At 41.6% G+C, this 13056-nt stretch overlaps 1 protein-coding gene across 4 annotated transcripts in view; it reads left to right on the top strand.

The window, feature by feature from the left end:
* Stk3 (serine/threonine kinase 3) overlaps positions 1 to 12080 on the top strand; it is a 280384-nt gene extending 268304 nt beyond the window's left edge. For 2 of the 4 annotated variants that reach the window (NM_019635.2, NM_001357821.1), the window contains one exon: positions 10759 to 12080. In NM_019635.2, the coding sequence (NP_062609.2) occupies positions 10759 to 10917 (159 nt within the window). In that variant the 3' untranslated portion in view covers positions 10918 to 12080. The remainder of the gene's footprint in view (positions 1 to 10758) is intronic. The other 2 variants (XM_030248670.1, XM_030248671.1) reach the window with 1 other exon arrangement.
* Positions 12081 to 13056: the final 976 nt, after the last annotated feature.

The following is a 13056-nucleotide window of genomic DNA, read 5'->3' as shown; positions in this document are numbered from 1 at the left end:
ATATTTTGTTTTTGTTTTGTGGTGTTTGTTTTGTTTGTGCATTACCTAGATTAAATTCAAAGAGAGTGACTTGAGGGAGCTGTTCACAGGGAATGGTGGTGCCTCCAGAAAAGAGAGCCTGGCATTGCTTCCTCCGTCAGCTGTGTGCTGAGCTATCCTGTAAACTCACTATATGCCACTAAATCGGGGTTCTGACCACACTGCATTTGAAGAACACACTGGCATACACACTGGTCATTACAAAGCTTCTGTAGGCTGAGCCAAGGCCTGCAAGATCACAGGACCATAGTGTAGTGGGCTAAGAGTCGAATGAACACCATGCCCAGACCCCTTCCCTTTCTTTCCTGGAGAGAGAAGCTCTCCTGTGTCTGTGCTCCCAGAAAGGGCAGAGGTGATAAGCCCGTCCAAGTGGCTTCAAGAGCAAAGGAGACAAAACCCCCAAGGGTTAGTTTGCCCCATGCCAATATGAATGGGCACTGTGGTAATACATCATGAAACACACACACACACATCTGCCTCTTCTGTGGACAGAATAATCAGTCCACCCAGAACAAGCACAGACTCCACCCCCACTGCTCATAACCACTCTGTCAGAAAAGTGACTCCTCCAGCTTCTCACAACTGAGACCTTAAGGGGACAGAAGGCTCTGGGCATGCCCCACGTTAAGGAAAGGGGGCAAAATTCACATTTTGTATGAGGCTGATATTCATAATTGTCTAGACTTTGACTAAAAATACTAGAAGCCAGTGGGATGCACTTCACATTCTTTAGAATGTTAGAGAAATGTGGCATGGTACAGATGAAAATATTTATTAGAGAAATAAACTATTTTAAATTTATGTAATGGTGCCACAAAGGTTTGGCTGCCTAGTCAGCTAGTTACAGAACAATTTTAAACACATTGCATAAGTGTATGTGTGTGTTTGTATATGTGAGAGTGTGTGTGAGTGTGTGTACACATGTGCACATATATTTACATTGCCATTCCTCAGGAGCCATCCTGTGTGTGTGTGTGTGTGTGTGTTAATAGGATCTTTCATTAGTCTGGGGCTTGCCAGTTTGGCTAGGCTGGCTGGCTAGCCAGAGCCCCTGGAGCCTCTCATGTATCGGCCTCTCAGTACTGGGTGAGAAGTACCAACGACCTAGCCAGCGTTTGACAAGGTCTTTGTGGCTCAAACTTATGTCCTCATACTTGCAAGACAAGCACATATCTACTGTATGTGTGCTCTCTCCAGCCAAAGCATACGGTTTGGTTTTTGTTGGTTTTGAGTTTTTTAGTTACATTCTTATTTACTCTGGGTACACATAGCCATGGTACATGTGTGACAATCAGAAGACAACCTCAGAAGTCAGGTCTCCTCTGTACATGGGAATCATGGGAGTCAAACTTGAGTCACCAAGTCTCCACAGTAGGTGTGTTCACCTGCTGAGCTGTCTCATCCACCTGCACAGTGTTTGTCTGGTTTTGGCTGTAATCATTCAAAATAGATAACTTTGGTTTTGATAAAATGTTTAATTGAAAGACATAATCACTTTTGTAATTCCTTATTGGCAGCTTTGTGTTTTAAACTATTAAAAATGTTAATCAAAGCCAGGTGTGGTAGTCCCAGTGCTTGAGAGGCAGAGACGGGTGGGTGTCTTTGAGTTGGAGGACAGCCTGGTCTAGAAAGTAGGTTCTAGGACAGCAGAAACACAAACAGCACTTACACAGAGAAACCCTGTATCACGGGGTGGGGGTGGGAAGTGTTAATCAAAATTGCTGAAGTAAGATATCAAGCAAAGCTATTTTTTATCCATCCTTCATATATCCAAAAATTTATTTACTGTTTGACTTTAATTACTCAGTTTTTCTTATTCTGGACCTGGGATATCAAAGCTATTTACTGTGTATTGTAAGAGCACCATTGTACTTGAATCATTCTCCTAATTATTTTTAGCAGACAAAACTACTTATGAGAAATTGAAAAACATAGAAGGAAATGGTGTCAGCTGCCACTGAGGAGTGTGTCATCCCTTTCTTAAATGTGTGGCCAAGGTCTTCGCGAACAAGACAGTGGAGCGCTCTCCCCAGTCTATAATTCACATGCTTCGTCCAAGCTCCTCAGCACCGTGGGCATCACATAAGTCCTACTGTGCGTGAAGGACAGGGTTCTCACTGTGAGGTTTTAGATCATTTTCCATTGGTAAAACGTGGACTCTGCCTCAGAGGGCAATGGAGAGATGTGTTTGTTTCACTGAAGAGCTGGCCAAGTGGAAAGCACAAACAGCCATTCCATTAGACCAGTTGTGATAGAGAACGTTAATTAAGGAAAATACTACTCTAGATTCAACCTGGGGGAAAGGGGAAGGTTTTGGTTTTTGATTTGGTTTGGTTTTGGTTTTGGTTGTTTTTTAAAGAAGTGCTCCCCTATAAGTAATGTTAAAAAACAAAAAACAAAAACAAAACAAACAAACAAAAAAAACCTTCCCATGCTGAGGCTGGAGAGACGGCTCACAGTGGTTAAGAGCACTTGTTCCTCTTCCAGAGGACCCATATTGTTGCTTTAAACCTCCTGTAACTCCATTTCTAGGAATTCCTTGTACTCTTCAGACTTCCTCGGGTACCAAGTACACAAGTGATACATACACACACATGCAGGCAAAATACCCATGTGCATAAAATAAAATTTAAATTTAAAACACACTTTATATAATAAGTGGATTTTTTTTTTCTTTTAGTTCTCAAAAGACCCAAGAAGGAGCTTTCGGTCCAACTCAGATTTTTGGAGTGGCCTTAATGCCATGGACCACTCACTCACTATCTGTTACCTGAAGGGTCACCTGGCTCCTCAGCACCCTGGTCTGTAAACTAGGGTTGATGATATCTACCCCCCACCCCCAGCAGTGATAGACTGTTAGCACTCAGGGTTACCCAGCACACCCATGTAAGTGACCAGTAATTGGCTTTTCTCTCATTTCTTCCATTAACATACACAAAAAACTGGCTTTTTTTCTTTGGGAGTAAAAATCTAAGTGTCTTTCGTTTTCTCTTGGATTGTCTGATATTAAATAGCCAAAAAAGGACAGAACTTTCTAGCAATCTCAGAATATATGCAGCTATTCAGTCAGCAAAGACAGGCCCGGCTCAGAATAGGGTGAATATTGCCTGTCTGAGGAAGAGGAGTCTCTAGCAGATTTGATCATGATGTAGTGTGTAAGATCATGTCTTCAGGGAGATTTATAGTAAGCAATTCGGCTTTTCTTTTGTGTGCCAATTGCCTAAAAATAGTCACTCTCTTATTTTTGAATGTGCATACTTTAAACATGTATAAACATGTCATGATTTTTTGCATTGATGTGAACTTTCCTTTGTTCACAGTGCTAGGAAATAAATTATAAAAAAGCACACTGCTTCACATTCCTCATCTTTAAGTACCACTTGCAGCACTCTTCGTGTCCTTGCAGAGGCCTCCTCCCTCACATGTCTAAGCTGATCGCCTGTGCTCACAGCCTTTGGGAAAATGAATATGACAAACTCTGTATACAGCATTTTTAAAGCCAAACCAGATTCTGTACGGTGCAGTAAGAATTTCAGCGAAAATGAAATAGTAAGGGGAAAGTACCATGCTGCTCCAGGCCACAAGCAACTCAGAACAGCCGGAGGCCTGCGAGGGTAAATCCTACAAAATGCAGTAGGCAATTCTGCATACAAGTTGCCATCAGAAATTATTGTTGTCAGGCATTCTGTTGGTAGGGCCTATCAGTGGAATTGCTAGCAGATGGGAAATTGAAGAGTCAGGATACAGTATTAGCGATGCATGTTTTTTTTAATCACAGGCCACTAATAATTTCTGTAGCATCTGTGAGATTCGCTTAAACAATTGTAGGAAGAGTTTGTTTTCCCAGTAAACACAATAAACCTTGTATGGGATTTTCTTGATGGACTATTTGACTAAACATGTTAGCATTTATTTACTCTCAGGACTCTTTGCTTCGCGGTAGTGGTGTCTCTTTTGTTCTGCCATATTGATTATGCCAGCATCATTTAAACCATTAAATTTGAAATATTACCATGTTTATACATTTTAAAACTTTGTAATTGGGCTGCTAAGATGGCCCTTGCCACCAGCCTGACAACCCGAGTTCAGCCCCCAGGACAGGCAGGTGGAAGGGGAGAACTGAGTCCTGCAAGCTGTCCTCTGACCTCCACACTCACACTCACACACACACAATAAAGTAATGAGGAAATGTTGTAAAATTACTTATATATTACTGTTTCTGTTGCTTGTTTTTGATTAAGCCTTTTAAGAAATATCTCCAATAATTAGAGAGATTTTTAACAAAACACAAAATAATATAAGGAACCCAAAGATTTTTCTCTCTTAAAGTTATTTTAGAAAGTAATTCAGTCTTGCTACCTAGATGTGACATTTTAGATTGGATAGTAAAATAAATGTGCAGCTTAAAGTTCCAGTTTTACTATCAGCACTTCCTGGTTAGCAGGATTTCTCGAACTGAGAAATAATCCTAATTGCTCAAAGCTGAAACAATCAGAACCGTCTATCAGGAGGTTGACTTAACCCTATTTCGTGCTGCTGTTTTGTGTGCACATTAACAGTGAGGCATCGATTTGCATGCCATACTTGGGTCTTTTCTAAGAGATAGAGAAGTGTAGTACTTTGGATTTTGGTGGACAGACTCCTCTCTGGCATGAAATGTGGTAAGTTGGGGCTGTCATAACACAAGTTGTTTGTTGCTACACCTGCAAGTCATATGCCATACTACCAGTTTTCAGGCAGAATGGCAGCTTCTAGTGAAAAGCTTTTGATGTTTTATTTCATTTATGAGCAAATAAATATGTGCCCATATGTCTGTTATTGTCTAGAGGTTTGGGCTTCTCTTGAAATTATCAAGAAAAGAAACAGAAACAAATTAGCCAGCTAACCAAAGCCTAAGGAAAGGGCAGGTATGCCTTGCCTTAGCATCTCCAGTTATCCCATTTCAAATGCTCTGTGCAAGGGTCTCCTCTGTTGCCTTTCCTGTTGAATGTTCCACTGAGGATCCCACTTGGCTTAGAGACCCAGGGAATGATATCGTGCTCTAACACCTGGTGGGCCTGTCCGAGAAACTTTTGCTACTTGGAAACATAACCAAAATGTCCAGTGAAACTTCATGTTCAATACTTAAGTTACACATGTGGGAGGCACGCGTTTGGCCTTCATGGAGGCATGTTCCACTCCTTCCTGCCTTCTCTTTGTCCCCCCTTATAAACCCACCCAAGAAAATCTGTTAGGTTTTAATTGAAAATACACAATGTTATTTTAAATGCCTGAGATCTAAGGGGTCAGAAGTACAAACCGTGAGCCTGTGCTGAGTAATCCCTTCTTCATAATTAAATTGTCACACCTAGTTTGTGGGCTCTTGCTTCCGTCAGGGCCAGACAGGAGAAAGGTCCTGTTCCTGAACTCACTTCAGAGAGAAAGAGGCATGCTGGGGGGAAAAGCGGACAGAGTGGGAGGAAAGAGTAAAAAGGATAAATTTGGAGTTTTCTCCCACAGACTTAGCAGTACAGCAGTTGAGTGCCAGTCACCAATATGTAAACTGGGAGGGCTGCAAGGTGCAGTGGTGCAGTCTCCTCTGCATTAGCCAGAGTGTAACTCTGAGCAAACCATTCTATTCCCTACATTCAGTGTGAGTTACCCTAGACCTCGGAGGTCCCTGCTGTACTGATGACATCTATAAAAATTGTATGCATAACTTTGTGCTTCTGCTAAACAAATGACTTTGTCATAAACAGTAACTTTTAACCAAATACCAAAATCTGTTTCTCCAAAGTCCATATAGTTTAATTTACCTAACTTTAGATTCTACCACTGTTATTAGTATGTCGCCCCCTGATTGATTAGTTCATAGGTGATGGGCCATTGGGAGTCACGTTTTGTTAGAGGAGGAGGCCACAGGAGGCATGTCTCGGCCTGGCCTCCTCCAACTCCCTGCTTTCTGTCCATAGTGAGGAGAGCAGCTGTCCTCCACCGTTCCTTCACACCATACTATTCTATATCACCTCAGCTCCATTCCAAAAATCAAACTTAAAAGAAAATAAAAGTAAAAATAATCAGGATGAGCCTTCCCCAAGGCACGCCCTGTCTTTCTAACTCTACACCAGGCTTTCATCAACAGCCAGCTCCTAGCAACCAGCTTTGTAAGGTTATTTAATAATGCCCCTAGTGTTCAATAGATTTGGAGCCCTGATACAGACATAGAAGAATATATATCCTGTGACATCAGAAGAAAGAGTGTCGGGTTCCTTTCAAATGAAGGTATCTAAAGGAGGAAATTATTATGAAGCTCAGATTAGTGTTATATATTTTTTATATGTTGATAATGACAGCTTGCTATCAAGGAAAGAATCTTTTAGACTCTATGTCCTCTAATTCAGAAGTTATTTTTTTCTGTAAGATATCCTATAATATTTCCTGTTCCAAGTGAGACAAAATTGTATCACTGGAAGAAAGAATATTAAAGTCCGTTGTTTTTTTTGTTTTTTTTTTTTTTTACAGTGGAACCATCGCAGTGTTCCTTTAACAATGTCAGATCGTAGCTCTCCAGTACCATAGGCCCGTTCTTCAATAATTTTATACATTGAAAACTCAAAAATCGGGACTGGAGAGATGGCTCATTGGCTAAGAGCACTGACTTCTCTTCCAGAGGTCCGGAGTTCAATTCCCAGCAACCACATGATGGCTTACAACCATCTGTAATGGGATCCATTGCCCTCTTCTGGTATGTCTGAAGAGACCAACAGTGTACTCATATAAATAAAATAATTTAAAGAAAAAGAAAAGTTAAAAATCTGTTAAGAGAGAATTTTCTTTTTTCCTGGAATTTAATTTCTTGTCATTATTTAGCATTTATTAACTGCTGGCAGTTTGCCCCCCAGTAAAGGATAATAAAGCATCCACAGGAATGTCTTCATGTAAGAGGCTTTATAGTTATGGATGCTGTTGGCTGTACCTGATGGGCTGCTGCCCTGGTCTGGGTGAACAAGCCCTCCAATCCCTGTGTCTTACGCCTGCCCACTTGTGTGCCATGGTTTCCAGACATGAGCTGGGTAACTTCTACAAGTATACAGTCCATAAAGATAAAAAAGTTAGACCACCTAGAATAGGGTCATGAAACTCAGATAGAACTTGATTAGAAAACACTTTCTGGAATCAAATACCAATCCTGTTGTTTAAATTATATGGTGCAGAACTTTAGAGATGGGAAAGATTAATGTGTGCTGAACTAGAAATGAAGTCTTAAGAACACTGGAGTGGGGCTGGAGAGCTGGCTCAGCAGTCAGGAACACTTGCTGCTCTTGCAGAGGACTTGGCCTATGTGAGGTGACTCCCTCCAGCTCCAGGGTGTTCTCCTGCCTCTGACCTTCAAGGGCATACAGGAACTCAAGTACACATAGTCACATACAGGTGTATAATTTAAAATAATAAAAATACATCTTAAAACACTGAGATAAAGTTGAACTCCACAGATGCTCCTGGGCACATCTGTCTCCAGAGACATGGCTCCATCCCTGAGCTGGCTCTTGAGAGCAGTGTCCCATGTCTGCATAGTGCAGAGGGTTCTTAGCATCCTTGTGCAGACTTCTTATCTCTGAGGTGCTTTACATGGAACTGAGCAGGGGCAAATGTGTGGTTAATGCGCAGTTTTTACATTGGTGCAGGAACAGTATTGCACTGTGACCTGCAGACACACGTAACTTTGGCATAGATTGAAAGCACCATCCCGGGAACGTAGGAGACGGGGAGGGAGGAGCTTGAGCTTGAAGCTGGCCTTAAGGTTCCAGGCCAGGCTGTAACTGTACAGAAAGATGCTTCCTTTAACAAAATAAAAATATGATAAAACCAGGAGGGTTGCTTTGTGTTGGGCAGAAGTACAGCAGGGCTGGTTGCACACAGGCCAAGGTGAGGTGTTCACCTTGAGCTGATGCCCTCTAGCCGCATGGTTCTTCCCAGTGTATTTTTGGAACATTGTCGAGTGACTCATTCTCAGTGTCCTCAGAACCTTTTTTTGGCTGAGAGTGAATTTGATTGGGGAAGCAGGAGTTACTTGGCCAGGTCTGCTGCGTGAAGCAGAGGGTCAGTGAGAAATGCCATTTCGGTCCTGCTATTCTGGGGGACTTAAGTAATAAGAGTATTTTCTAACTTTGACTCATGAAACAACCAACTGGAGAGTTGTCTTCTTTAAAAAGATCAGCTTCATGTTTTGTCATTAGTCTTTCTGCTCTCATATAATGATTTTGCTCCAGAGTAATGGCTCCTGGAAGTTCAAATCTGCTTTGCCTGACTTTAGGGGACCCACAGCTGCCTGACCTCACTCCCTGCATCCCAGCACACAGCCCCTTTCTGAGACCTTGGATTTTGCCATTTCTTTGTTTCAGCAGGTCTCCTCTTGCTGAGATTGATGTTAGAATGGTGGGTGGTGCCAAAACAGCATGCTAAGCCAAAGCAGTTCCACATGGAAGAGGTTTTTTTGAAAGGGAAAGACAAAGAAGTGGCAGAGAGAGAAGAAGGGGAGAGAAGAGGAAAGAGAGAGAGGGAGGAAGGGGTGTTCTCCTTATTTATATAGAAAATGATGTAACACAAGTAAAAGTGGGAGGTGAGCCAAGTAAATGCTGGGAACATGGTGGTCATTGTCTTGGCAACCGGTCTGCAGGTCATAGGTCGCAGGTCGCTCTGTTGCCTCATAGGTTTGGAATGTCCTGGTGCCAACAGAGATGCTCTCCTTTCAAGGACCAGTCCATTCTCCTGGGGGAAGTCTCTGTGCCTCTTGACTTTGAGTCAATGGTGCAGCTCCTTCCTTTCTGGGGCAGGTCTGTTCTGAAAAGCAGTATACGTTATCCTAGGAAATGCATGAGAATACGGTGGGAACCGCTCAGGCACCTCACTGTACTCTCTGTCCCAGTGAGGCTGTGCTGACTTGGGTCGCACCTGTCCTTCCGTACTTGCTGTCTGTCCTTTGGTCCTTACCCTTCCCCAAATCTCCAGGTTTCTTAGGGGCAGTGAAGCAACTCTTCCTTACTTACCCATCAAGGTATGGACTGCATGATAGTAATAGTCTGTAATGCGCAGTGTTTGATGGGGCTTTTCTCTCTCTCTCTCTCTCTCTCTTGCTCTCTCTCTTGCTCTCTCGCTCTCTCTCGCTCTCTCGCTACCTACTTTCCACTATTACTATAATAAAGAGAGGGAAAGTCTTAGTGTTTTTACAGTATGCATGTAGGAGTTGGGGAGTACATGCATGCCACAGCACTTATGTAGGAGTCAGAACTACAAAGGAGTTGGTTTTCTCCATTCCAGGGATTGAACTCACACCATCAGGCCTGGCAGCAAGAGCCTTTATTCACTTTGGGTCCAGTGTAGGGTTTATTTTAAATGCTGATAGGGTGATAGCTGACTGTGTGAGTGTGTAGGACAGAGCTTCCTCTAGCCCCAGGTGACATTCCTGACTGTTTCTTAGGAGATAACCTCTAACTTCCTGTATTGACAAATAAATAAATACAGCTAAGCCCCAGATGCCATAAATCATTCTATGTAGCAGAACACATTGTATCCACTTGCTTGGATGCCACGAATCCTCTTTCCTGATGTTATTATGATAAGCGGTAAGGAATGTGCTGTTGTCCCCTATAACCAATATACTCAAACTGTAACTTATAAAAACCACACATTTCACTGTCAGATTGTCCACCCCCAGAACAGAGCTTACACACTGCAGTTGGAATCAGCTGTGGGTTTCCTCTGAACAATAAAACTATTTTTTTGTTTTGTTTTGTTTTGTTTTGTTTTGAGACAGGATTTTTCTGTGTAGCCCCAGCTCCCTGGAACTCACTTTGTAGACCAGGCTGTCCTGGAACTCAGAAATCCACCTGCCTCTGCCTCCCAAGTGCTGGGATTAAAGACGTGTGCCACCACCGCCCGGCTACAATAAAACTATTTTATCAAAACACTCAGGGTAAAAATTTCTAATGTAGGGGCTGGAGAGATGGCTTAGCAGTTTAAAGCACTGGCTGCTCTTCCAGAGACCCAGAGTTCAATTCCCAGAAACCAGATGGTGGCTCACAACCATCTGTAATGAGATCTGATGCCCTTTTGTGGTGTGTAGGTAGTTTATATAGATAGAGAACTCATATGTACAAAGTAAATAAATAAATCATTTTAAAAATTTAATTTAATTTTCTGTTTAAGAGGTGAAATGTTAGGTATTTGTATTGAGTTTGGCCTAGTTCTTGGTCTGTTGGCATTGGGTTTTTGCTCATGGTAGAGTTGGCAAAGCACAGGGAGTAGAAAGCTGTCTGTGGAGTATCACCTGCAGAGCACCACCTGCAATGTATCACCTGCAGAGTGCCACCTGCAGTGCACCACCTGCAATGTATCACCTGCAGAGTACCACCTGCAGTGCACCACCCACTGCGCATCACTCAGGCTGCTTTTGACAGTAGCACATTTTTCTCTGGGCCTTTTCAAACAGGTTTCTTCATCTTACTTTTTTTCATCATATAGTCTTCTCTGACAGTGCAGGCGTTGATCCCTTTGCTGAATTCTTTGAGGTTCCTGTAGTGTGGTGTGGCTCCTTCAGAAAAGGAATTCTTGCTTTAATTGTTGACATGCTTTAAAGATCATGTAAAGAATTTTCTGAAATATTTATTCTAAAACTCATTAGGCTTCTCTGTATTTTGAATGATTATACACTATTAATTTCTTTTTTTTTCCTACATCTAGTTAAAAAATCTAAGTTTAGAAGAACTACAGATGCGGCTAAAAGCACTAGACCCCATGATGGAACGAGAAATAGAAGAACTGCATCAAAGATACAGTGCAAAAAGACAACCTATCCTGGATGCCATGGATGCGAAGAAGAGGAGGCAGCAGAATTTCTGACCAGATTCCCTCTGTCTCAGGATGACCAGAAACCAAGCAACCACAAGAATTGAAGGAATTCTACTTTTTAATCCCTAAAATGTATATTCTACAATTTTTTAAAACTCAAAAATGATGGTACACACCTAGATAAATTTCCCAAAAGCAAACTTTACAGTTGTCTCCACTCTGATGTCGTTTTGAAAGGATGAGAACAACAAACGTGCGCACTTCTCTCTCTGCCTGCTATTCCACCTGCAAGAGAACTAATCTAAAATGAAAGCTGTATGTGGAGACTAGAAATCCAAAGCTGTTGCTTAGTCAATCATACAGCACTGGAGGGCTTTGTGTTCCAATGTCCTTTATTCCTATGGAGAAGCCTATTTATTGATCCCCCTCCCACCCCCCAGGTAGACTTATTTATTTATGCAGTTTCACTTTCTTGGGGTTTTTTTGTTTTTTTTAAGACCAGATCAGGATAGTTTTGGTGAATGTCCAGACACATTGCGGATTATAACACACAACCAAATTGTACACTAAGCAGGGAGCTCTGAGTGTACTCCTTCAACTCCAATAGACACAAAGTCATGGCTGTAATGTTCAAATGGACCAGACATTTTATACTGAAGACTTAATACCATTTCTACCTTTTGAAGTGTTAATTCCTGATTTTGATATTGGTAAAAATAAAACTATATATACATAGGTCAAAAAGAGTACAGTGTAAAACCAAAGAAATCAATGAACTCTTGCACGAAAAAGTGTGGGAAATATTTTTAAAGACATGAAACTGAGGGAAAAAAATGTAATTGTTAATGTTTCTTTTATTGGTCTGCAATAACTCATCAGGTTTATCCTATGGGAATATGCTTCTGTCACAGGACTTTTTGTTGATTTCATTTATTTCCTGGGAATTGGTAAGCATCATGTATCTGACAATAAAACAGTAAAAACAAAAACAAAAACTTTTATACTAAAAACTGTATCCTTAGGGCCTAAAAAAAAAAAAATTAAAGTATTAGAAAAAGACTCATTTCTGCAGAGCATTAGCATTTGTGTAATTGACCTGGGACCAGTCATTTCCTGCACTACACATGTCCTTTTTGACTGTGTGTGTGTGTTCTTTTATGTGTTAATTACTATGTGTGCCTCACAAAGACAAATAAATTCCATTGTGCCACCCAGAACTTGGCGTTGTTGTTATTGTTTTGTTGTTTGTTGTTGATAAGCTCATGGCCTGGATTCTGCCCTGAACAAGGAAGGCTTGTTTGGCAGGGCAAGCTATCATTAGTGGTGCCACTGAGACTTCAGGTTCTTCTGTTCATGCCCCGGGGCCACCAAGAGATACCCTGGTCCTTGCCACAGTGGAAGGAGCCCTGACAAGTGTCAAACAGAAGCAGCTGCACTGGGCATAATAGGTGTTCCAGGGTCAGGAGAGCGTGTCTTCCTTTGAGCTAATCCACAGAAGACAAATTAGCTATGGAAAGTGTCTACCATTTTAAAATAGTACTGTGCCCACAGTCATGCCTTGAAGTGATGTTGGTTCAGTTCTGTTGGATCCTTATGAAAAGCATATTGTATAATTATGTATAAATTATAAGACTGAAAATAAGATGACACGACACTAATGACTTGCTTCGTGCATCCCAATGTGTATACTATGTTAGACATTTCCCAGGATCCCACTCACCATTATCAGAGTCCACTTACAAACTATGAGACATGCTCATCAGCTCACACACTACCCAGGTGTTCTTCCTTAATAGTCTTTCTTGTCACCAGCCTAACACCTGGTGGAACCCAAGCAAAAACACCTACTGGAAATGGACAGAAACTTAACAAAGGTGATTTCTGCCCATCTGACTCAATGAGGGACTTAGCCACTTGTACTTCCTGTGGTGCCTGGGGCAGGACGGGGCTCTCTTTAGTAATGTCATGTTCTAATTACTTATGAATACTTTATACCGTGTTATAGAAAACATCTACACATCTACACATACACATATATTTTAGGGGAATTAGGAGCAGTAAGTATTGTTTTACCCTAGAACTGTGTTAAGAGTTTTAACATTTAACGTTTTAACATAATCTGTCTTGCCCCTCCCTAATCCTATCCTTGCAACCCCACCAAAAAAAAAAAAAAGTATTGAAGGATGATCA

Source organism: Mus musculus, chromosome 15, assembly GCF_000001635.26.
Source record: "Mus musculus strain C57BL/6J chromosome 15, GRCm38.p6 C57BL/6J".
Lineage (NCBI taxonomy): Eukaryota > Metazoa > Chordata > Mammalia > Rodentia > Muridae > Mus > Mus musculus.
This window is presented reverse-complemented; position numbering and strand designations above follow the sequence as displayed.